We start from the raw sequence: 25,810 nt of genomic DNA, 5'->3' as shown, positions 1-25,810 counted from the left end.
CCTATTATGAGGGCCCCTAATGGTCGCCCTATACCCTTCCTTGCTGTTTCCAGTCTTTCCAAAAGCAGTCAGAAGAATGACTTCTCACTTCACTCAGAGTAAAAACCAGTCTTTAAAATGGCCTGTGACAGCTTGACGTGACCCAGTCCCTGTGAGCCCTCAGCCCTCCTCTCCTGGCTGTTTGCTCCAGGCCGTCCCCTAGCTGCCTCACTATTCCAGCGACTACGCACACTCCTCCCCAGGGCACTGCCCCCTTCCACCTGGTACACTCCTTCATTCTCTTCTGGACGTTTTCATCCTCACTTGTAAAATGGGGGTAACTGCACCTCTGTTGCCCAGACTTGTGACAGTCCAGTGTCTGACTCAGAAAGGTGTGGAAGGACTGCTGAGCCTCCAGCCTCTCCTGCCCCCATGCCTGGTTTCCTCCCTAGGAGAAGGGCACGGTCTGCAGGAAAAGGCTACTTCTCAATAGTCTTGAGGAAGGCCGCACTGTTCCAAGCCCTTTTTCCTCCACTGTAGGTTATGGGCCCTTCTTTCTCCATCTTGCAACTACTTCAAGGCTCAGGGAAACTTGCACATCTGGAGCCCCCCGTACTTGCCCAGTTTTCCTAAGCAGACACAGCCCTGGGCTCTGTCCCACTGCCCTGAGCCCACATCAGGTTGGCAACTCCTCTAGCACGTCCACGGGGCCAGGCTTGCCAGTTTTCAACTCTTTAGGCTTCACCTCACAGAGGCAACTGCCTGCTCCTGCCCTCAGCACCAACCAGGACTGCCTAGAAACGCTCCATACAGTAAGGCACAGTGGAAAAACTCCCGGTTCTGTAATCAGCCTGGTTTCCTTATGGGGAGAACAGAAGGAGAAATACCCCCATGCTTTGGCAGGCTAGAGCGAGAGCCATTCCAACAGAAGGCCCAGTGGAGCACCTGGCATACCACGAGCACCTGGGCAGCACCTGCTCCCTGTGTCCTGAGACGCTGGAGAGGGGCCCACCTGGTTTCGCTGACGCCCCATCAGCAGCACGCAGAGGACATAGAGCACTTCCAGTTTGTACATGATCTCATGCATAATCTTCATTGACTGGGGCAGCTGGGTCCTGGCTGACGTGTGAGGCAGGCCATTCTCCTCAGAAGCCCCTGGAGGAGGGAACACAATGGAGGCTGACACAGCCACCAGAGACAGGATTGAGTCACAGCTTGTGAGGGAACATGTTTCTGCCCCTCGAACCTGCTCTGAACAGACTTGTAGCATAGCCATTCAGCTGGGCCTTGAGCCCAAAACAGAGACTCTGAAAGCTGCAAAACTCCCTCCACACCCCCAGGAGCCAGGTGAGCGCAGAGACTCGGAAAAATGGACTCTGCAATAGTTGTGTCTCATCAACTTTAACATAAAGTAAAAATATTCAGACACAGCCAACACAGTAACATGACCCATCCCTCCCTGCTTATGCCCTTCTCCTGCCACCAACCAGACCCCCAGAAAGTGCCCAGGCAGATGTATGACAGCAAATTATGGGGACCACTCTTCAAGTCACAAATGGCCCTGCTTACTTGGTTCTTCTGCTGAGACTCCATGAGGGACACTGTGGAAGCCCAAGAGGGATTCTTTTTGAAGAATTCTCCATTTTTTAAAAGAAGAACCATCTAAATTTTTCTAAGGTTCAACTTTCTAAAGCAGACTGGGTATCACAACTGATACTATTGATGCAGATGAACATATTATCTACAGGCAGATTTTCATTTTACCCAATGTCATTACTGCTAACATCAACAGCAGCTAAGTGATATTTATAGGACACTTGATATGTGTCACACTTGCTGGCTTTATGACTTTGGGCCAGTCACCTCCTCACTAGGCCTTAGACTGCTCTGTAGCAGACAGCTAGGGTTACTGTGCAAACTAAATGGGAACATAAGAGAAGCCCAGCATCTGATTCTTAGGAAGACCCCATTCACTCCTAGGTCCTTTCTTTACTTATTTACAGAGTCTTGCTCTGTCACCCAGGCTGGAGTGCAGTGGCATGATCTCAGCTCACTGCAACCTCCGCTTCCTGGTTTCAAGCAAGTCTCCTGCCTCAGCCTCCCGAGTAGCTGGGACTACAGGCATGCACTACCACGCCCAGCTAATTTTTCTATTTTTAGTAGAGATGGGGTTTCACCATGTTGGCCGGGCTGGTCTTGAACTCCTGACCTCAAGTGATCTGCCCGCCTCGGCCTCCCAAAGTGCTGGGATTACAGGCGTGAGCCACCGTGCTTGGCACAGATCCCTATTATTTTAAGAGGGCATTGGTCAGAGTCAGGAGAGGCTAGGTGATCTTAGCAGAGTGACTTCCCTTCAGTTTCCTCATTTTAAAGGTGAACAGATGCATCAGTAACTGCCAGGGTCCTCTCAAGCTCCTACAGGAACTGCTTCCCTAGAGGCCTTTCGCAAAGGCCTCTATGTATTATAGAGGAGTGGTTATCAGATATATTCAGGTAAGGCTCATAGAGAAAACACAGGGATACTCTGCAAAGTATCAAGACAGAAGACCCTAACTTATTCCGACTGGGTGTGGTGGCTCATGCCTATGATCCCAGGACTTTGGGAGGCCGAGGCAGGTGGACTGCTTGAGCCTAGGAGTTTGAGACCAGCCTGGACAATACAGTGAGACCTCATCGCTATAAAAAAATTTAAAAAATTATCTGGGCATGGTGGCATGCGCCTGTAGTCCCAGCTACTCTAGAGGGAGAGGTGGGAGGATCACTTGAACCCGGAAGGTGAAGGTTGCAGTGAACCAACAGAGGTCATGCCACTGCACTCCAGCCTGGGCAACAGAGCTAGACTCTGTCTCAAAAAAAAAAAAAAAAAAAAAAAGAGAGAGAGAGAATCTAACTTACTCTATCCTACAGACTTGGAACTATTTTTCCCAGCTATGTTAAAATCACAACCCTGGAAGACAACAAGCTGCTGAATGAAGTGTGACTGAGACACAGCGTGACACGGTCGTTAAGAGCACAGACTCCTGGGTTTGAACCCCATTCACTAGCTGGGTGGTCTTCAGTAAATCAGTGGACCTCTCTGTGCTTCAGTGTCCATCCTCCTTTGTAAAACAGCAATACTGACAACCATACCTACCCCTTAATGTTGTAAGGAGTAGAGGAATATATTGAAGGTTCCTGGAACAAAGCCCCAAGTAAGCAACATACAATTAGAAACTAAATAGAAGTTAAGTTCTCAGAAAACTGAGTTTTTCTGCGAATGCCTGCTTGCTACTTTGTATTCTTTTTCATCTCCAAGCTTTTAATGGGAACTAAACAGGCAGGAGGCAAAGACTTAGGAAAAATTTACTGGAGAAATTTTTAATTTAAGAGATTCTATCTACTCATATTTATTCTCCTGTACCTTGGGCAAAAAACTATAGTTACTCAATTTCCACGTTAGGACTCCTTGGCCCAGCTTCCAGAACAGTTAAGTGTCAGCTAAATCTGTGAAGTGAACCTGAAGAACTATCACACAGAATCCCGCCTCTGTCCTGCACTGCTGCGTGACCTTGTGTGCTTGGCATCCTCGGTACCCAGCCCATGGCGCTCTAGGGAGTCCCGCAGGGAAGGATGTTTATGGAAGCAGTGGGCACCAGTGTGGGGCACACATGTCCTACTGAGAAATGAACGTCTGCGAAGAAAGAGACAGGGCAGCTTGACCCCTCTCCAAGTCACCACCAACTCTTGGTGCCTGGCTTGCACAGGCCTGACAAGACTTTCTGGGATAAATATTTTCAAGAAACAGTCTCCAAAGCAATGGCCAGAGCTTAGCAACAAGGTCAGTCCCAAGGATGAGGATGGGAAAACCAGCTCACGAGGCCTGTGCTTCCCTCCGAGTCTCTTCAGCTCTACCACACCAACTGGAGGGGTCACCACTCTCTCTCTGTCTGCACTGCACTGCTTTCTGTGGGCATGCACACTCAACTCACTTTTTTTTTTTTTTTTTTAAAACAGCTTTGAGGTACAATTCACATACCATGCAATTAATCCATTTAGTTAATCATGGTATCGTGATTTTTAGGATATTCATAGAGTTGTGCAGCTATTACCACAATCAATTTTAGAATATCTTCATCACCCCCCAAAAGCAGCCTTGTACTCACTACCAGTCACTTCCTATTTCCCACCAAACCCCTTAACTCTATGCAACCATGAAACTATTTTCCATCTCTATGCAATTGCCCATTTAGGACACTTCATATTAATGAACTCATGCAATATGCCATCTTTTGTGACTGCTTCTTTCACCTAGTACAATGTTTTCAAGGTTTATCCATGTTGTAGCACCTATCAGCATTCCCTTTTTTTTTTTTTAACTGCTGAATAATATCCGCTAGTATAAATATATCACATTCTGGCTTGGTACAGTGGCTCATGCCTGTAATTCCAGCACTTTGGGAGACCAAGACAGGAAGATCATTTGAGCGCAGGAGTTTGAGACCAGCTTGGGCAACACAGCAAGATCCTGTCTCTTTTTATTACAAAAAATAAAAAAATTAGCTGGGTGTGGTGGCGTGCACCTGTGTTTCCAGCTACTTGGGAGGCTGAGGTAAGAGGATGGCTGAGCCTGGGAGGTCAGGGCTGCAATGAGCTGTGGTCACACCACTGCACTGTAGCCTAGGCGACAGAGCAAGACCCTGTCTCAAAAAAAAAAAAAAAAAATACCCTATTCTGTTTATTCATTAATTAGGTGGCAGTCATTTGCGTTGTTTCCATATTTTGGCTGTTATGAATATGCTGTGAACATACCTGAACAAGTTTTTGTGTAACATATATTTTCATTTCTCTTGGGTATATACCTGGGAGTAGGATTTCTAGGCCCTATGACATAACTGTATGTTAACCTTTTGAGGAACTGCTAGACTCTTTTCTAAAGTGGCTGCACTATTCTACATGCCCACTAATAGTGATTGAGGGCTGTTTTCTCCAGATTCTTGCCAACTCTTATTATCCACCTTTTTTGATGATAACCATTCTAGTGAGTATGAAGTACTATAGCATTGTGGGGTTTGTTTTTCCCTCTATCACCTAGACTACTTAAGTGCAGTGGCAGGATCACAGCTCACTGCAGCATTGAACTCTGGACCCAAACAATCCTCTCACCTCAGCCTCCCAAGTTGCCAGGACTATCGGCACGTGCCATCATGCCTGGCTAACCAAAATTTTTTTTGTAGAGATGAGGTCTTGCTCTGTTGTTCGAGCTGGTCTTGAACAATCCTCCTGCCTTGGCCTCCCAAAGTATTGGGATTACAGGTGCCAGCCACTGTGCCTGGCCTCACTGTGGTTTTGATTTGCATTTCCCTGATGGCTAACAATGGTGAACATCTTTCACATGCTTAATAATTATTTGTATATCTTCTTTGGAGAAACGTCTATTCAGATCCTTTGTCTATGTTTTGAAATGGGTTATCTTCTTATTATTGAGTTATAGTTCTTTATACATTCTAGATACAAATCCCTTATTAGATATATGATTTGCAAAAATGTCCCACCCTGCCTTACCCACAAAAAACGTTCTTCCATTCTGTGGGTTCTCTTTTCACTTTCCTAATAGTGTTTTCTGAAGAACAAAAAATTTTAACTTTGATAAAGTCCAATTTATTATTTACCTGGTTGCTTGTACTTCAGATGTCATTGTGTATGACACCTAAATTGTTAAATCCAAGGTCATGAAGCTTTATCCTTATGTTTTCTTCTAAGGGCTTTATAGGTTTAGCTCTTACATTTAGGTCTTTGACGCTTTTAATTTTGTATATGACATAAGGCAGGGGATCTAACTTCATTCTTTTGCATGTGGACATCAAATGGTCCCAGTACCATTTGTTGAAAAGACTACTACTGTTTCCACCAATGAATGGTCTTGGTACCCGTTGAAAATCAATTGATCATAATAAGCATGAGGGTTTATTTCTGAACTCTCAACAATATTCCATTGATCAATATGTCTATCTTCAGACCAGTGGCACAGTGTCTTGATTGCAGCTTTGTAGTAAGTTTTCAAGTCAGGACGTGAGTTCTCTTAGGTGTTTTTGTTTTTGTTTTTGTTTTTGAGACAGAGTCTCGCTGTCACCCAGGCTGGAGTGCAGTGGTACAATCACAGGTTACAGCAGCCTCAAACTCCTGGGCTCAAGCTACCCTCCCACCTCAGCCTCCTGAGTAGCTGGGACTATAGGTGGGTGCCACGAGGCTTGCCTAATTTTTAAATTTTTTTGTAGAGACAGGCGTCTCACTATGTCACCCAGGCTGGCCTCAAACTCCTGAGGCCAAGTGATCCTCCTGCCTCAGCCTCCCAAAGTGCTGGGATTACAGGCATGAGTCACTGTACCCGGCCTAGTTCAAGACTGTTTTTGTTAATCTGAGTCTCCTGCACTTCCACATGAACTTTAGGATCAGCTACTCCATTTTTGCAAAGCAGTCAGCTGAGAGTTCTGACAGAAATTGTGTTGAATCTGTAAGGCTGATCTGTAGATCAGGATGGGAACATCGTTATCTTAACAATATTAATTTTCTGATTCAAAGACATGGGATGTCTTTACATTTATTTAGGGTTTAATTTCTTTCAACGATGTTTTAGAATTCTCAGAGTATAAGTTTGACACTTAAGTTCCGAAGTATTTTATTTTTTTGATCCTATTATAAATAAAATTGTTTTCTTAGTTTCATTTTTGGTTTGTTGATTGCTACTGTATAGAAACACTACTCATTTTTTAATATTAGCCTTGTATTCTGAACCTTTGTTGAACCTATTAGTTTATTGGTTTTTACAGTAGGTTCCTTAGGTTTTTCTACATATAAGATCATCCCATCTGTGAACAGTTTCACTACTTTTCTAATTTGCATGGCTTTAATTTCTTTTTCTTGCCTAAATGCCCTAGCCAGAACCTCCAATACAATGCTGAAGAGAAGCGGCAACAACACTGCCACTTCCAGAAACTATCAGAGACTCGTCTTGTTCCTGATCTTAGTGGGAGAAGCTTTCAATTTTTTGCCATTAGGTATGATGTTAGCCATGGGTTTTTGTAGATGCCCTTTAACAGGCTGAGGAAGTTCTCTCCTGAGTTTTTGTTTCTACCATGAAGGGGTGTTTGATTTTGTCAAGTGCTTTTTTGCGTCTATGGAAACGATCATGTGTTTTTTGTCCTTTATTCTATTAATACAGTGTATTACATAAACTGATTTTCAAATGTTGAACCAAACTTGTATAAATCCATTTGGTCATGGTATACAATCCTTGTATGTTGCTATACTTGGTGTGCTAGTATTTTGTTAAGGATTTTTGCACCTATAATCGTTAAGAGATACTGGTCTTGTGGTGTCTTTATCTGGTTTTGGTATCATGATAATATGACCTCAAAGAGTAAGCTGGGAACTGTTCCTTCCTCTTTTATTTTCTATTAGAGTCTGGAAAGTATTGGTGTGAATTCTTCTTGAAACATTTGGTAGAATTAACCAGTGAAGCCATGTGGGCCAGGACTTTTCTTTGTGGGCAGTTTTTCATTATTTATTCAATCTCATTGTTACAGTTCTTGCAGGTTTTCTATTTCTTCCTGAGTTAGCTGCAGTAGTTTGTGTCTTTTAACTTGCTCATTCCATCTAGGTTATTTAGTTTATTGGCTTACATTGTTTATAGTACCCTCTTTAGAGTCCTTTTACTTTCTTAAGGTTGGTTGTAACGTACCTTCTTTCATTTCTAATTTAGTAATTTGAGCCTTTCTTTTTTGGTCAGTGTGGCTAAAAGTTTGTCAACTTTGTTGATCTTTTTAAAGATTACCTTTAAAAAAATCACCTTTGGTTTTGTAGATTTTCTCTATTGTTTTTCTATTCTCTATCTCACCAGTTTTCACTCTAATCCTATTACTTGCTTTTCCTCTTGAGATGTTTGTTTTTTTTCCAATGACTTAAGGTTGACGTTTAAGCAATTTAGATTTATTTAAAAATGTAGGCATTTATAGCTCTAAAGTTCCCTCTAAGCACACTTTAGCTGCATCCTATAAGTTTGATATATAGTGTCATTTTCATTTGTCTCAAAATATTTCCTTTTTTTGTTTTTTTTTTTTTGAGACGGAATCTCGCTCTGTCACCCAGGATGTAGTGCGATGTCGGCCCACTGCAACCTCCGCCTCGGGGGTTCACGCGATTTTCCTGCCTGGACCTCCTGACCTTAAGCGACCCGCCTCCTCGGCCTCCCAAAGGGCTGGGATTACAGGTGTGAGCCACCGCACCCGGCCTCAAGATATTTCCTAATTTTGTTTGTGATCTCCTGTTTGACCCATTGGTTATTTAGAAGTATACTGATTAATTTGCATGTATTTATTAATTTCCCAAATTTCTGTTATTTATTTCTAACTCACCCCACTGGGATTTGAGGATACACTTTTGTACAATTTTAATCCTTTTAAATTTGCTGAACTTTTTTAACAGCCTAGCATATGGTCTGTCCTGGAGAATTTTCACGTGCACTTGAGAAGAACGTGCATTCTGCAGTAGTTGGGTGGAGTGTTCTACAGTTCTGTTAGTCCTTGTTGATGTACAGAGTTATTTAAGTCTTCTGTTTCCCTGTTGATCTTCTGCTTGGTTTTATCCACTATTAAAAGTAGTATGTTAAAGTCTCCAGCTGTTGTTTTTGAACTACTGCTCTCTTCCAATCTGTTAGTTTTTGCTTCATGTATTTTTTGGGGGCTGTTTTTGGATGCATACATGTTTATAACTGTTCTTGATGGTTTCACCCTATTATAAAATATCCCTATTTTGCTCTGATGATAGTTTTTGTTTTAAAGTCTCTCCAGCTTTTTTGGCTGGGTGGTGATGGCTCATGCCTGTAATCCCAGCACTTTGGGATGCCAAGGCAGGCGGATCACCTGAGGCCATTTGAGACCAACCTGGCCAACATGGTGAAACCCCATCTCTACTAAAAACACACACAAAAATGAGCCGGGCGTGGGCTGGGGCCTGTAATCCCAACTACTTGGGAGGCTGAGGCACGAGAATTGCTTGAACCCGGGAGGTGGAGGTTGCAGTGAGCTGATCGTGCCACTGCACTCCAGCCTGGCGGACAGAGTGAGACTCTGTCCCTCCAACTTTTGAAAAGTACAGCCTCTCCAGCTTTCTCGTGGATGCTGCCTGCATGATACATCTTTTTCTGTCCTTTACTTTCAACCTATTTTATCTTTGAATTGAAAGTGTGTTTTCTGTAGGCTGCATATAACTGGATCTTGTTCTCTGATCCAATATAACAATCTGTCTTTTGAATGAATTGTTAAATCTATTCACATTTAATGTTATTATTGATAAAGCTGGACTGACTTTTGCCATTTAACTTTTTGTTTTCCGTATGTCTTGTGTGTTTCTTTGTTCCTCTGTACCTCCTTTAATGTTTCTTTTGATTAATATTTTCTAATATAACATTATATCTCCTTCAATTATTTCTTTACTATATTTCCCAAATTACTTTCTTTTTTTTTTTCTTTTTTTTTTTGAGATAGAGTCTTGCTCTGTCACCCAGGCTGGAGTGCAGTGGTGCGATCTTGGCTCACTGCAAGCTCTGCCTCCCAGGTTCACACCATTCTCCTGCCTCAGCCTCCCCAGCAGCTGGGACTACAGGCGCCCGCCACCACGCCCAGCTAATTTTTTTGTATTTTTAGTAGAGACGGGGTTTCACCACGTTAGCCAGGATGGTCTCGATCTCCTGACCTCGTGATCTGCCCACCTCGGCCTCCCAAAGTGCTGGGATTACAGGAGTAAGCCACCACGCCCGGCCCCAAGTTACTTTCTTAGAAGTTGCTGGCTGGGCGCGGTGGCTCAGACCCATAATCCCAGAATTTTGGGAGGCCAAGGTGGGTGGATCACCTGAGGTCGGGAGCTCAAGACCAGCCTGACCGACATGGAGAAACCCCGTCTCTACAAAAAATACAAAATGAGCTGGCCATGGTGGCACATGCCTGTAATCCTAGCTACTTGGGAGGCTGAGGTAGGAGAATCGCTTGAACCCAGGAGGCGGAGGTTGTGGGGAGCCAAGATGGCACCACTGCACTCCAGCCTGAGTAACAAGAGTGAAACTCCATATCAAAAAAAAAAAAAAAAAGAAGTTGCTTACCACATACATCTTAATCTTTTCCAGATTTTTTTTTTTAATTAGAAATAAATATGGGATGCATCACGAATTTGCATGTCGTCTCTGCACAGGGGCCATGCTAATCTCTGTACTGTTCCAATTTTGGAATATGTGTTGCTGAAGCAAGCATTTTCAGATTTATTCTAACTTAGAGCTCCATTCCGTCTTCATTCTTTTTGTGCTGTAATTGTGCATATTGTATCTATGTATGTTAAAAGCCCAACAATACTTGTTCTAATTGTTACTTTAAATAATTTTATGTTAGAGAAACTGACAAAAGGAATGAAGAGCAAGTATACATTTATAGAGTTTTTATATCTACCCTCTTATTACCATTTTGGTTCTCCTCACTGATTCCTACGGATTCAAGTTGCCATTTGGTGTCATGATACTCCAATACAACTTTGGTACCACCCGTTTTCTTTGTACAGTTATTGCAAAATATGTTTCCATATGTTATAGGTTCAACAATATAATTAGATGGTTTGTGTAAGTTTTTTTAACTAACTGAAGAAAAGGAGAAGAAATATGCATTTACACAATCTCTTATAATTACAGAATTACCTTTACTTAAGGTGCTCTTTGTTTTTCATGTGGAGTCAAATTACTGTCTGAAATCACCTGCTTTCAACCTGAAGCACTTCCTTTGGTATTTCTCATAAGTCGGTATGCTGCTTAATCTCCAGATGTTTGTCTGTTACTAATGAGTTCTTTCAGTTTTTCTAAGAATGTTTTTATTTCAACTTCATCTTTGAAACATAGTTTTGTAAAATACAAGATTCTTGGTTGACTTTTTTTTTTCTTTCTGCATTCTGAATATGTCACCCTACTACCTTCTGCCTTCCATTATTCCTGATGAGAAGTCAGCCACTAATCTTATTGGAATATCCTTGGGCATGATGAGCCACTTTTCTCTTACTACTTTCAAGATTTTCTTATCTTTCAGGATTTTTTTTTTCTTTTTGGAGGCAGGGTCTCGCTCTGTCACCCAGGCTGCGATCACAGCTCACTACAGCCTCGTTCTCCTGGGTTGAGGTGATTGTCCCATCTCAGTCTCCTGAGTAGCTGAGATTACAGGTGTGCACTACTACGTACCCCGGTTAACTTTGTTTTTTTATTCCCCCCAAAGAGATGGGGTTTAGCCACATTCCCCAGGCTGGTCTTGAACTCCTGAGCTCAAGCGATCCACCCTTCTTGGCTTCCTAAAGTGCAGGGATTACAGGTGTGCGCCAACATGCCAGGCCTCAGCGTTTTTATTATGATGTGTCTGCATGTGGATCTGAGTATTCCAACTTGGATTCTTTGGGCTTCTTGAATGTGTGCATTAATGATTTACATTACATTTGGGAGGTTTTCAGCATTATTTCTTTGATAATTTTTCTGTTCCTTTATCTCCTCTGGTACTCCCATTATGCATATCTTGGTGTGCTTAATAGTGCCCCACATTATTTTAAGGCCCTGTTCATTTTTCTTTATTCTTTCTTCCCTCTGTTCTTTAGAATGTTTAATCTCTATCAACCTATTTTGCTGAGTCTTTCTTCTGCCAGTTCATATCTACTGTTGAGCCTTTCTAGTGATTTTTTCATCTTGATTATTATACTACTTTAAAAAAATTTTTTTTTTGAGACAAAGTCTCACTCTGTCACCCAGGCGCAACTGCAGTGGCACCACCTCAGCACACTGCAACCTCTGCCCTGGGTTCAAGTGATTCTCATGCCTCAGCAATCCAAGTAGCTGGGATTACAGGTGTGCATCACCATGGCCATCTAACTTTTGTATTTTTAATAGAGATGGGGTTTCGCCACGTTGGCCTGGCTGATGTCAAACTCCTGGCCTCAAGTGCTCCACCCACCTCAGCCTCCCAAAGTGCTGGGATTACAGGTGTGAGCCACCACACCTGGCCTGATTATTATACTACTCTTCAACTCTAGAACTTCCACTAGGCTCTTTTCAAATACTTCCTATCTTTTTATTGTTATTCCCTATTTAACGACACATTATTAAATAGTCCTTTACTTCTTCAAGCAGTTTTAGTTCTTTGATCTTTTCTTTTTTTTTTTTTTTTGAGACAGAGTCTCGCACTGTCGCCCAGGCTAGAATACAGTGGCGGGATCTCGGCTCACTGCAACCTCTGCCTCCTGGGTTCTCGCCATTCTCCTGCCTCAGCCTCCCCAGTAGCTGGGACTACAGGTGCCTGCCACCACGACCAGCTAATTTTTTGTATTTTTAGTAGAGACGGGGTTTCACCGTGTTAGCCAGGATAGTCTCGATCTCCTGACCTCGTGACCCGCCCACCTCGGCCTCCCAAAGTGCTGGGATTACAGGTGTGAGCCACCGCGCCCAGCCCTTTGATCGTATTTTTAATGGCTGCTTTGAAGTCATTGTTAAATCTGATATCTGGACCCTTTCACAGGCAATTTCTGTTGCCTGCTTTTTCTTGTGTATAGGTTGCACTTTCCTGTTTTTTGTGTGTGTCTCAATTTTTGTTAAAAACTGGACATTTTAGGCTGGGCGCGGTGGCTCACGCCTGTAATCCTAGCACTCTGGGAGGCCAAGGTGGGTGGATTGCCTGAGCTCAGGAGTTCAATACCAGCCTGGGCAACTAGGTAAAACCCTTTCTCTACTAAAATACAAAAAATTAGCCAGGTGTGGTGGCATGCGCCTGTAATCCCAGCTACTCGGGAGGCTGAGAGAGAACTGCTTGAATGTGGGAGACAGAGGTTGCAGTGAGCCGAGATTGTGCCATTGCACTCCAACCTGGGCAACAGAGACTCCATCTCAAAAAAGGACATTTAAGTAATATACTGTAGCAACTCTGGATACTGATTCCCCCTCCTTCAGGGCTTGTTGTTTATTTGCTTATTTATTAGCTTAGTGACTTGGCTAGACTATTTTAGTAAAGTCTCCTTCCCCAAAGACTGGTGAAGATTTTCATGTTGTGCCTCAGAGTGCAACCTCTGGCATGTACAGAGTCTCCCTGGGATGACATTCAGCCAGGCTGTCTTTCACTAGCTCTTTCCATGATCTCTCTGTTAAGCTTTCTGCCTCTTCTGGTATCACATCCAGCTGTTAGGCTCTACTACCTGCTGACTGAATTCTCGATTGTTTTTGATAATGCCCTAGAGTATACACTGCTCCAAAGTCTAATTCAATTAAATTCAGGAAGGGGTAATTTTTGAAATTGAGCTTTGTTCTGACCTCAGCAGAGTTCTTCTCAACTGTCTCCTTCCCTGGTTCTCTGGTGAACTAGCTGGCCTGTGGATCACCCTGTTCTTAATTAAGAAGAGGTACCTGGCCAGGCACAGTGGCTCATGCCCACAAACCTTGCACTCTGGGAGGCCAAGGAGGGTGGATCACTTGAGGCCAGGAGTTTGAGACCAGCCTGGCCAACATGGCAAAACCCGTCTCTATTCAAAAAAAGAGAAAATATAAAAAATAAAAGAGTAAAAAAAAAGAAGAGGTACCTGTCTCTTTTTATTTGCTTACCATCAAAATCTCCTCAGGCATGAACTTCCCTGGACTCTGTTCTTATTAACTGCCTCTCTCTGTGGGCAAAATCTCAGAGCAGGGTCAGTAGCCTCTAGTCTTCTGGGCTTGCCTCTCCCAGTGTAAAACCTCTGTATATGAGCAAGCTAGGGCAAAGGTGATCAGAGCCATAGAATTCTTGGCCTGAAGTATGTGGGATAGAGCTTCCATACCATGAGTGCAGTATGGAGCTGGGTGGAGGAAGGAAGCCTCTGACCTCTTTGCTATACTCACCGAGAACTTAGTCTCTTCAACTTGGAGCTGGAGGGAAGAAGAAAAGCTGATGGCCTCCCACTCCCAATGAGATAGCTATTCCTTGTTTGGGAGCTGAGAATTCCTGGGTTTGTGTATTCTGAACCTGCTGGCCAGAGTCAAATGCTTTAGGGGTGGGCACCTAACCAAAGATGGGCCAGAGTTCTTTACGAGGAAGCTGGAGCTGAGACTGGGAGTCTTCTTATTTAACAGGCAGTCTTCTGCCTAGTCCCATCAAGGGGACCAGGAAAAGGCAGGGTACAGTGAGAGAGAAGACTAAGAAACACTGTAGAAAGAAAAAGAGATGAGGAGAGAAGTTTCTAGATTCCTAAGAATGCTCTGGTTACTGGTTCTTGTTAGTCCCTGAGACACAGCTGTCTCAGGTCTGCAACAAAGCTCTTCTCCCTGAAATCAGGTCCACTTTGGGGAGTTCAATGAGGTTTCTGTAACAAGCTGTCAAGAGTCTTAATAGTTATGGTCTAGAATTACCTTGAGGAAAATTCTACTCCGAGCAAATCTCAAACTAATCCTCCTTGGGAAGGAGAGCAAGAATGGTCCCAGGCGCCCAAGGAAAAGCTCCCGATCACTCAGGGGACCCATCCTTCCATACCTTGATTGTGCTCTGACTCCTCATTGGCCACTCGCATCAGGGCATCTAGCACCAAAGCATTGTCTAGCCATGTGTACCACTCCTCCAACTCCTGAAGGAAGCTGGCTGTGCCCGTTGACTCTGACACCTTTCGAGTTGCCAGTTTGCAAAGCCGCTCGACAAAGCCAGGGATGCTGAGAAGGGCCGCTGCCAGGGAAAGAACAAGCAAGGAAATTTTCAAAACAGAGACCAGCAAAACTACCCCTAAAGCCCTAACAAACAATCTGCATGATAGGAATAATTCTTACTCTCACAGTAGCTAGTTAAAGCTACTCTTTTAAAATGAAATGTCAAGCCAAGGTAAATAGTAATTATGTTATAGGCATAAGCTCAATTTTTAGCACATACAGGGAAACAGGCTTTTTATCTACTGGGAATATAAATTAGAATAATCTTTATGCCTTAAATGTGTGTGTCTTTGAGCCAAGAGGTCAATTTCTGGGAATTTACCATAACGAAATAACCAGTCATATTACACGAGAATATCTGTGTAAGGAGGTTCACTGATGTGGTTTCTGTAACAGCAAAAAGGTGAAGATAACTAAATGTTCATCAACAGCTGATTAAATACAATGATACATTTATACAATGGAATACTACATAGACACTAAGAATGATGACACATACATCTTTATATAGTGACTCAAAACAGCTGTTTACTTGTTAGAAAAAGAGTAAATTATTAAACAATACGAATTTAATTTTCTTCAAAAATTTAAGTATTCGCTTCTTCAAAATACACAAGGAATGAAAGCATATATACCAAGGGATTTACTGTGGCTGTTCCTGAGCAGGAGAGAATACAAACATTTCTCTTAAAATTACTCATCTACAGTTTCTAATTTTCCTGTAACATTTACTAGCAGGATGAAAGATAAACATTTTTTTAAGGTAAAGAAAAAAACTGAATAATCACCCAATTTTTCTTTCCACCAATCTCATTTTATTCACAATGAGTGAGGTGGACATTCTGATCGGCATATTAGAACAGCATAAACTTTGGAGGCAGGGAGATCCAGATTCAAATCCTGACTCCATCATTTAACCTTCTTTAAAATGAGACTAATGCCTGATCATGTTTGCCTGTATATGCATTAAATCTCCCTGGAAGGACAGAAAAGAAGCCAAGAGCAGTGGCTGCCACAGTAAACAGCCATAAGATGGAAACAGCCAAAATGTCCGTCAAGTGGAAAAGGGGATTTAGGTCACTGGGAATAACAGTGGAACTGAAACTTTTCAATAAATACCTTTTTGAATCCGCAGATTTTTTGGAGCCATGTGAATGTTACACCAAATTAGAAATTAATAAATAGATATTTCAGGATATCAAGGGATTACTATTAATTTTTGATACAGTGACAGAGTTACATTTCTTAAAAGTCGTTATCGTGTAGAAACACTGAAATATATGCAGGTGATATTAAATAATGTCTGGGGTTTACTTCAAAATAACCCAAGGTGAAGTAGGGTATAGTGAATGGGAATAGAGATAAAGTAAGACAAGCTCGCCGGGCGCGGTGGCTCATGCCTGTAATCCTAGCACTTTGGGAGGCCAAGGTGGGTGGATCACTTGAAGCTAGGAGTTTAAGACCAGCCTGGTCAACATGGCGAACTCTGTCTCTACCAATAATACAAAAATCAGCCAGGCGTGGTATCGTGTGCCTGTAGTCCCAGCTACTCAGGAGGCTGAGGCATGAGAATTGCTTGAACCTGGGATGCAGAGGTTGCAGTGAGCCGAGACTGCACCACTGTACTCCAGCCTGGGCAAGAATGATACTCTGTCTCAACACACAAACACACACACACACACACACACCACACACACACACACACACACACACACATCCTCCCTCCCTCCTTATAAGTTAGTGAGTGGCTATAAGATGATGTTTGACCTTACTTATAAAATAAAACTACATTGAGGTTCCTCAAAAAATTGGCCGGGCACGGTGGCTCACGCCTGTAATCCCAGCACTTTGGGAGGCCGAGGCGGGCGGATCACAAGGTCAGGAGATCGAGACCATCCAGGCTAACACGGTGAAACCCCGTCTCTACTAAAAAGTACAAAAAATTAGCTGGGCGTGGTAGCAGGCGCCTGTAGTCCCAGCTACTCGGGAGGCTGAGGCAGGAGAATGGCGTGAACCCAGGAGGTGGAGTTTGCAGTGAGCCGAGATCGCACCACTGCACTCTGGCCTGGGCGAAAGAGCAAGACTCTGTCTCAAAAAAAAAAGTCAAACATAAAATTACCATATGACCCAGCAATTTCACTCCTACATATATACCCAAAAGAATTGAAAACAGATGCGCACACAAATATGTGTACACACATGTTCATAGCAGCACTATTCCCAACAGCCAAAAGATGAAAATATCCCAAATGTCCATTAACTGAAGGGATAAACAAACTGTGGTATCTACATATGAGTATTATTCAGCCATATAAAGGAATGAAGTATTGACATGCTACAACATGAATGAACCTCAGAAACATTATGCCAAGTGAAAGAAATCAGATTCAGAAGGCCACATGCTATATAATTCCGTTTACAGTTATGCACTGCATTAACGCTGTTGCGGTCAATGACGGACCACATAGAAGATGGTGGTCCCATCAGATTATAATACTGTATTTTTACTATACCTTTTTTCTATGTTTAGATACACAAATACTTACCATTATGGTACAACTGCCTATTGTATTTAGTACAGAAACATGCTGTACAGGTTTGCAGCCTAAGTGTATTATGGGCTATACCAGCTAGGTTTGTGCAAGTACACTCTATGACATTCACACAATGACAAAATCACCTCACTGCATTTCTCAGAAGGATAGAGATTGCTAAGTGACACATGACTGTATATGAAGTAATCTGAATAGGTAAATCCACAGAGGAAAAAGCAGAATGGTGGTTGCCAGCAGTTGGGGAGAAGGGGTAATGGGAAGTAGCTGCTTAATGTGTACGGGGTTTCCTTTTGGGGTGATGAAAACGTGCAACTAGATAGAGGTGGTAGCTGCACAACACTGTAAATGTACTAAATGCCGCTGAGTTGTTCACTTTAAAATGGCTAATTCTATGTTATGTGACTTCCATCTCCATAAAATAATTACACAGAAATAGATTTTTGTTTGAGACACCTTTTTTTGGTTAACACGTCAGCTTGGCAAATATAAAAAAGTTTGATAATGCTCTGTACTGGGAAGGCTACAGACAACACGGTGGGGAAGATGAACAAGTAATTTCTTTGGAGGGTTAATTTGTCAACACTTACCGATTTCCATTAATGGGGGACTAATTAAATTACAGTATGCCTGTATAATAGAATATTATATAATTACAAAAAGGAATCATGTAATTCTATATATACTAGAGTGTAATTTTTGGCAAGATAAGTTTAATAAAAAGAGACCAGCGCTTATTTTATATTACCTATTTACATTACCATCTGTACAAACAGGAAGGAGTCAATCTCTCTCTCTCCCTCCCTCCTTTCCCCATCCCACGATTGGGCATGTATAGAATATCTTTCGAGGGACGTTTAAGAAACTGGTAAAAAGTTACCACAGGGAGGGGAACAAACTCTCTGCTGTACTTTTTGTACCATTTAAAAAAAATTTCTGGTGTATATTATTTTTTCTAAAAACAAATCAATAGGCGGGGCATGGTGGCCCACGGCTATAATCCCAGCACTTTGGGAGGCCGAGGTGGGTGGATCACCTGAGTTTGGGAGTTCAAGACCAGCCTGGCCAATATGGCAAAACCCCATGTCTACTAAAAATACAAAAAAATTAGTCAGGCCTGGTGGCGCATGCCTGTAGTCCCAGCTACTTGGGAGGCTGAGGCACGGGAATTGCTTGAACCAGAAAGTGGAGGTTGCAGTAAGCCGAGATTGTGCCACTACACTCCAGCCTGGGCGACATAGCCAGACTCTGTCTCAAAATAAAACAAAGCAAAAAAACAAAAAACAAAAAAGAAATAAAAAGAATTTGTATTCTACGTGAAAATCTTCACATAGCTGGATTTTTATTCTTATACTTCTGTTCTCAGCAAAAATAGCTCCCACTGCTTGACCTGCTCCTCTCAGGACAGCATGTAAGAGCTAGTCTTCCCCATTCCTGCACACTCAACACACTCCTCCAGATGGGAAGTGCCCGGTACTCAGGGTTGTAAGTCTGACTTCCCACCCGAGATTCTTGAGCTGTTGTGAGTCACTCACCTCTTGAAAAGCTATCGAAAGCTATAGACCTTCTCCCCAGAAAAAAATTCACTGGACCCATCACACCTAGCAACTCATACACAATCTCATGGGCTGACATCCCAGCATATCCAGACCTTGTAATTCTCATAGCTTTATCAGTAGCTACCACACCTGGCTGGTTAATGTTAAACTGATAACTAAATCACTCACAATCCCTGAGAATTTCTGCAGAAGCAGGCCTCTTCTCTCCTCTCACTGTTGAAACATCAGTATTCCCCACACACTCCTGTAGTTTCCCCTCCTGCTTTCCAGCTTCATGTGCTGCATAATTCAGCCCCTCTCAGCTAAGTGTCACTTATAAATTGACAATTATCTAGCCTATAGCTTCATTTACATCTCTGCTAAAAATCTTGAAAGATGTTACTTTCCCCCAGAAGGAAACCAGCTGTTCTCTTATAAATCAACAGAAGAACAACTGGTAGTTCTGAGAATCTCAAAAAGGACTCAAAAAATAATTATTTATTTTAAAATGAATCTCAAAAACTAATGATTACGCTATCTTCCTGGAGCTCAGATAACTTACATTAGATAATTACATGTAAATTATCTGAGCTCCAGGAAGATAGCATAAATCATTATTTTTGCTAGGCAAGAAAATGACCTCACAGCCACAGTTTATTAAAAACAAAACGAAACCTTTTTGGCAACATCCTACTTATTTCAGCTTTCCATACAGTTATGGACTGTGTCCCCGCCACCGTGCCCCCACAAATTCATATGTTGAAGCTCTAGCCCCAAATATGACTGCGTTTTGAGACAGGCCCTTTAGGGAGTATGGTGGTGTGATGGTTAATTTTAGCTGTCATCTTGACTGGACTGTGGGATGCCTACATGGCTGGCATAGCACTGTTTCTGCGTGTGTCTGTGAAGGTGATTCCAGAAGAGCTTGGTGTATGAGTCTGTGAACTAAGGGAAAATCTGCCCTCAATGTGGGCAGGCACCATCCAATTGGCGGGGGAGCAGTGGGAGGCTATGGAGGAAAACAAAAAGGGATTATCCCCCTTCTGGAGCGGGAAGTTTTTCTCCTACTGCTCTTGGATATCAGACTCCAGGATCTTTGGCTTTTGGTCTCTGGGACTTGCACCAGCAGCTTCCGGGGTCCTCCAGCTGGGGAGCCACACCATTAGCTTTCCTGGTTCTAATTTTTCCGGACTTGGACTGAGCCATGCTAATGGGTTCTCAGGTTCTCCAGCTTGCAGACGGCTTATCTTTTATTTATTTATTTTTGGAGACGGAGTTTCACTCGTTGCCCAGGCTGGAGTGCAATGGTGCAATCTCGGCTCAGTGCAACCTCCGCCTCCTGGGTTCAAGCAATTCTCCTGCCTCAGCCTCCCAAGTTGCTGGGATTACAGGCGTGTCACCACACCCGGCTAATTTTTGTCGCAGATGGCTTATCATGGGACTCCTCCGCCTCTGTGATCATGTGAGCCAATTCCCCTAACAAATCCCACCTCATAAATCCTACTGCTTCTGTCTCTCTGGAGACTGCTGCCTAATACAGGGAAGTAATTAAGGTTAAATGAGGTTGCAAGTGTGGGGCCCTAAACCGAGAGGACTGGTGTCCTTCTAAGAAGAGGAAGAGACACCAGAGATCTCTGTCTCTCCACTGACACAGAGGAAAAGTCATATGTGGATACAATAAAAAGGTGGCCTTCTACAAGCCAGGAAGAAAGGCCTCACCAGGAACCAATCCTGACAGCACCTTGATCTTGGACTTCTAGCCTCCAGAACTGTGAGAAAAATAAATGTCTGTTAGTTAAGCCACCTAGTCTACGGTCTCTTGTTATGGCAGCTCAAGCTGACTGATACACACACCTGAGACAAAGGCACTCACTAATGGAGTGCAATTCAAGAATGATAACATTCAGAGGACTAAGACTTTTCTCACCCACTTGTGATTTAATTATGTCCACCAGCTTGGCCTTCCCAGGGCATTCGAATGGAGAAAATCGTGCGAGTAAGGGAATGGAGCAGGAATTATGGTCAGGGTTGGGAAGGGTCAGATCCTGCACAACCTCATGTGTGGAACTACAACTTTTAAGCTTTATCCCAAAAGCTACAAGCAGAATCACACATAGACTGTCTACTAGGCTAGTCACAGAGGTATGAAAGTGAATCTAGATATTTTATAGAGACTTTAAGAAAAAACTCCCAAATAAAAAAACAAAAACAAAAACTGGGCTTTGGGTTCTCAATCAAAAAAGCCCAGCTGACCAGAACAGTTCATTCCTCAAGAATAATGGGTAATGCTGGTTTTATTTATGTCAGTTTACAAATAGGCATATGAAAGCAATCAATACTAACAGGATCAAAATCATCTGCCAAAATAGATTCCTTAAATGGGAAACTAAAAGATGAGTGTTACTTAGTGCCTCGGCATACACAGGTATCCAAAATAGAACCTTTCTAGCCCTCAGTTTCCTCACATGTGCAATGGGGATACTAATCTCTATTCCACAGGGCACTTGAAGGATTAAATAAAATCACTTCCAGGTAAAGCAGTTAGCCCAGTGTTTGCCATATGGCAGGAGCTTAGCAAATACTACCTTTTGTCAATGTATATGGAGGTGTGTACACCAGCTCTGAGGTATAATTTAGTTATATTGAAAGTCACATATTTTTTTTTTATTATACTTTAAGTTCTAGGGTACATGTGCACAATGTGCAGGTCTGTTACATAGGTATACATGTGCCATGTTGGAAAGTCACATATTTTTTAAAAATGTAAATTTCCTAAAATGAGAACTCCCCAAAAATCATAAAGGAGTGGGAAGAAAACCGTACACAGACCAAGGAAGACCTTGTATCTAGGGACACAGGAGGAAAAGCAAATCTGGAGACAGAATAAATAAACTGGGGTTGGAGTCCACAAACTTCTACCTTTACATATGACTACAACATGTAAAATTATATTCCCTAATAACCTACAAAGCATAGTTATGACCACCTCGTGTTCCTAACTAAAACTAGACAATAACAGAGTGAATGGCAGGCTCATAGTCAGCCTCAGGAGAGGAGGCTGCTCTGAAGCACTTGACAACTCTGCAGAGCCAGCCTGGGGAATGCACACAACTGGACTTTAGAAACAAAGAACTGTTTTCAGAGCATGATTAGGGCTACCTCTGGATGGTCGTGGTTTTCTACTGCTGCTTTTTAATGACACATTTGTATTATTTTACCTTGTTTATTTGGTGTACCATAAGGTACACAGTGACAGGTTTTTGTATTAACAATATTTCCTGCCTGTTAACACTGAAAAACTAGCTTTTAAGACACAAGTTTCAGTTCAAATATGAATTATCTATACTCTTATGGCCAAAATACATCTATGCCAGTTTCTCCAAAATCTGTGCAGGCAACAACATTTTAGATAGAACACGGTTCTTTTGCTACTAAACAGAAATAGGTGGGCTAGATTGATTAGAACAGTGTTTTGTTTTTAAAGTAATATATTTACACGGTTCTAAAATCAAACAATCTATGAAAGTATACATAAGGAGTCCCACTCCCACTGCTACTACCTTCCCTTACCAGCTACTTCCTGTTAATAACCACTCTATGTTTCTTGTGTACCCTTTGTTTCTTTAGGCATACCATATATGTGAGCAAACGTATGGTCTTATTCTCCCCCTGACTTAATACAAAAACTATCATATCATACACACTGTTCTGTATTTTCCTCTTTATCATTAATGTATCTTGGAGATTTTTCTATAGCAGTACATAGAGATCTTCATTTTTTCAAAGCTACACAATTTTCCATTATATAAATATTGAAAACATTAAGCAGTCCAGTGTTAATGAACATCTGGGTTTCTAGTCTTTTGTTATTACAAACAATGTTGCAATGAATAATTTTTTTTTTTTTGAGATGGAGTCTAATTATGTCACCCAGGCTGAAGTGCAGTGCTGTAATCTGGGCTCCCAGCAACCTCCGCCTCCTGGGTTCAAGCAATTAACCTGCCTCAGCCTTCCCAGTAACTGGGACTACAGGCGTGCACCACCACACCCAGCTAATTTTTGTATTTTTAGTAGAGACGGGGTTTCGCCATGTTGGCCAGGCTGGTCTCAAACTCTCAACCTCAAGTGATCCTCCTGCCTCGGCCTCCCAAAGTGCTGGGATTACAGGCTCGAGCCACTGTGCCTGGCCTCAATGAATAATCTTGTACAGTAGTCCTCCCTTAGCCAAGACCCCCACAGTGGATATCTGAAATGGCAGATAGCACCAAACCCTACATATACTATGTTTTGTCTTATATACACATATAACTATGATAAAGCTTAATTTATAAATTAGGTACACTAAGAGATTAACAATAAGTAATGATAAAATAGAACAATTATAACAAGATGCTGTAATAAGAGTTATACGAATGTGGTCTCTCTCTGGAATTTTCCAGTTAATATTTTCGGATTGCAGTTGACCACGCGTAACTGAAACCACAGAAAATGAAACTGCAGACAAGAAGAGATTAGTGTCTATACATCAACATCTATAAAATGAAGCCCCAGGAGAGACTTAGTAGATCAAAAAGTATATGCATTTGTAATTCTGATAAAAAGTAGTTCTTAACTTTTTTTGTGGTGCTGAGCCCATTAACAAATCTAATGAAAGGTATGGAACTCAGTTCCCAAAATAATGAACAGATACACAAAATTTACATACTAGGAGCCTTCACATGGATCCATCTCTAGAGATATTTAAAAGGGGTGCCAGGTGTGGCGGCTCACACCTGTAATTCTAGCACTTCGGGAGGATGAGGTGGGTGGATCACTTGAGACCAGGAGGTCAAGACCAGCCTGGGCAAGATGGCAAAACCCCATCTCTACAAAAATTATAAAAATTAGCCCAGTGTGGTGGCACCTGCCTACAGTTTCAGCTACTCAGGTGGCTGAGGTGGGAGGATCACCTGAGCCTGGGGAGGTCAAGGCTGCAGTGAGCCACGGTTGTGCCACTGCACTCCTGCCTGGGTGACATAGTGACGATCCCATCTCAAAAAAAGAAAAGAAAAAGAAAAAAAGCTAGATGATTTAGGAAGGGCCTCAGAGCTATAATCTCAAAATTCTGAGAACTTAGAGACTTTACCTTGATTGATTTCAGCTGCAGAAGGCCCCAAACTCAAGCTCTTCTTCTGTTGAGCATTTTTGGCAAGAAGCGTGTGCTTGTCATCATTCCCTGTATCCATCTCTGAAATGGTGACAGCCAGAATCCGGCAGAAATTAGCGAGCTGCTGCTGATCGAAATTGGATACTAAGGAACTCAGATTGGGGACTTCATCTAGTCGGATCATTTCCTACAGAAGACAAAAATGAAACAATCCCCATGCTCAATTCACTCAAGAGATTGGATGTGCCTCTCTTTTGCATCCCCTGCCTATGGGGCTCAGTGGCTAGATCACTTAGGTTCCTATCCCAGCTCTGTAACTTGCAGCTCTGAAACCTTGGTTAAGCTACAAAAACCTTTCGAGTCTTTGCTTGTTTATCTGTAAAACGGGACTAATCTACCTCACAGGATTAGTGTGAGGACTAAATTTACCTTTTGAGCACACTGTTTTCACTTGTTCTTGTGGTATATTTTGCCTATTAAAAAAAAAAAAAGGAAATGCCTACCACTCAAGTTTTGGAAATCATAAATTAGCATTCTTGCTACAGATTTGCTTTTTAAAAAAATAAAATACTTCAAATATAGCTAAAGGCCTCTGTGTATCCCCCATCCAGTCGCATTTTCTTCTCTCCCCGCAGAAGTAAACATTATTTTCAACTTTGTGTTTATTATTCCTGTGCATATTTTTATACTTACAAATATTTCCATTAAAATACATGGTACTGCTCTGCATGCACAGTGTGAATGATACCATACTATATCTTACTTTTCATCCAACATTTTGAAGTTTATCTACACTGACACAAGCAGCTGATTCAATCACTTCCCACCGTTTTACCCCCCCGTTTAATCATTTCTCTCTTTTAAGAGACAGGGTCTCATTCTGTTGCTCAAGCTGCGGTGCAGTAGTGTCATCACAGCTTACTGCAGACTCAAACTCCTAGGCCCAAGCAATCCTCCTACCTCAGCTTCCCAAGTAGCTAGGACTACAGGTGCGTGCCATTACACCTGGCTAATTTTTTAATACTTTTTTTTTTTTTTTTTTTTTTTGAGATAGTATCTCATTGTCGCCCAGGCTGGAGTGCAGTGGCGCAATCTTGACTCACTGCAAACTCCACCTCCTGGGTTCAAGTGATTCTCCTGCCTCAGCCTCCCAAGTAGCGGGGATTACAGGCGCCCGCCACCATGCCTGGCTAATTTTTGTATTTTTTAGTAGAGATGGGATTTCACCATGTTGGCCAGGCTGGTCTTGAACTCCTGACCTCAGATGATCCATCCACCTTGGCCTCCCAAAGTGCTGGGATTACAGACGTGAGCTACCACGCCTGGCCAATACTTTATTTTTATAGAGACAGGGTCTTGCTATTGTTGCCCAGGCTAGAACTCCTGGACTCAAGCAATCCTCCCATCTTGGCCTCCTAAACTGCTGGGATTACATGTGTGAGCCACTGTGCCTGACTCTTTCTTCTTCTAATACATATTTAGGTAAACTACAGTTTTTCACTATTAAACAATGTTGCAATGAACATTCCTATAGATACTCTCTGTGTACACACATGTGACCATTTATCCAGAGTGACAGCAAGAATTCTTGTCTTTTTCTTGCCTTTACTAGAAATAATTCCAAAACATTAAGTTCAATATTTGCTGTAAATTTTAATAAATATCCTATAACAGTTAAATTTTAATAAATACCCTATATATAGTTTATAAGTTTTCCTTCTATTGCTAGCTTTTATTAAGAATGATAATTTTATGGAATGCCTTGTGCTATTTGGTTCTATTCTCACTCATTACTCCTTAAAATCTGTAAATGTCATGTACTACATGAACTTTTCTCATTTTGAACCATCCCTGTGCTACTCAGATAACACCTGCTATCCTTCATCCCATT

At 42.2% G+C, this 25,810-nt stretch overlaps 1 protein-coding gene and 1 non-coding gene across 4 annotated transcripts in view; both read right to left on the bottom strand.

Annotated features, from left to right (window-relative positions):
- TRPC4AP (transient receptor potential cation channel subfamily C member 4 associated protein) overlaps positions 1-25,810 on the bottom strand; it is a 93,803-nt gene that overhangs the window by 16,742 nt on the left and 51,251 nt on the right. For 2 of the 3 annotated variants that reach the window (XM_030825876.1, XM_030825874.1), the window contains exons 7-9: positions 23,899-24,106; positions 14,517-14,702; positions 992-1,158 (exon numbers count right to left, since the gene is read on the bottom strand). In XM_030825876.1, coding sequence (XP_030681736.1) covers positions 992-1,158; positions 14,517-14,702; positions 23,899-24,106 — 561 coding nt within the window. The remainder of the gene's footprint in view (positions 1-991; positions 1,159-14,516; positions 14,703-23,898; positions 24,107-25,810) is intronic. The other variant, XM_030825875.1, reaches the window with a different exon arrangement.
- On the bottom strand, positions 10,156-10,257 carry LOC115838087. Its single transcript, XR_004033139.1, has one exon. It is a non-coding gene; the product is annotated as a U6 spliceosomal RNA (small nuclear RNA).

This window comes from Nomascus leucogenys, chromosome 13 (assembly GCF_006542625.1).
Source record: "Nomascus leucogenys isolate Asia chromosome 13, Asia_NLE_v1, whole genome shotgun sequence".
Classification (NCBI taxonomy): Eukaryota; Metazoa; Chordata; class Mammalia; order Primates; family Hylobatidae; genus Nomascus; species Nomascus leucogenys.
This window is presented reverse-complemented; position numbering and strand designations above follow the sequence as displayed.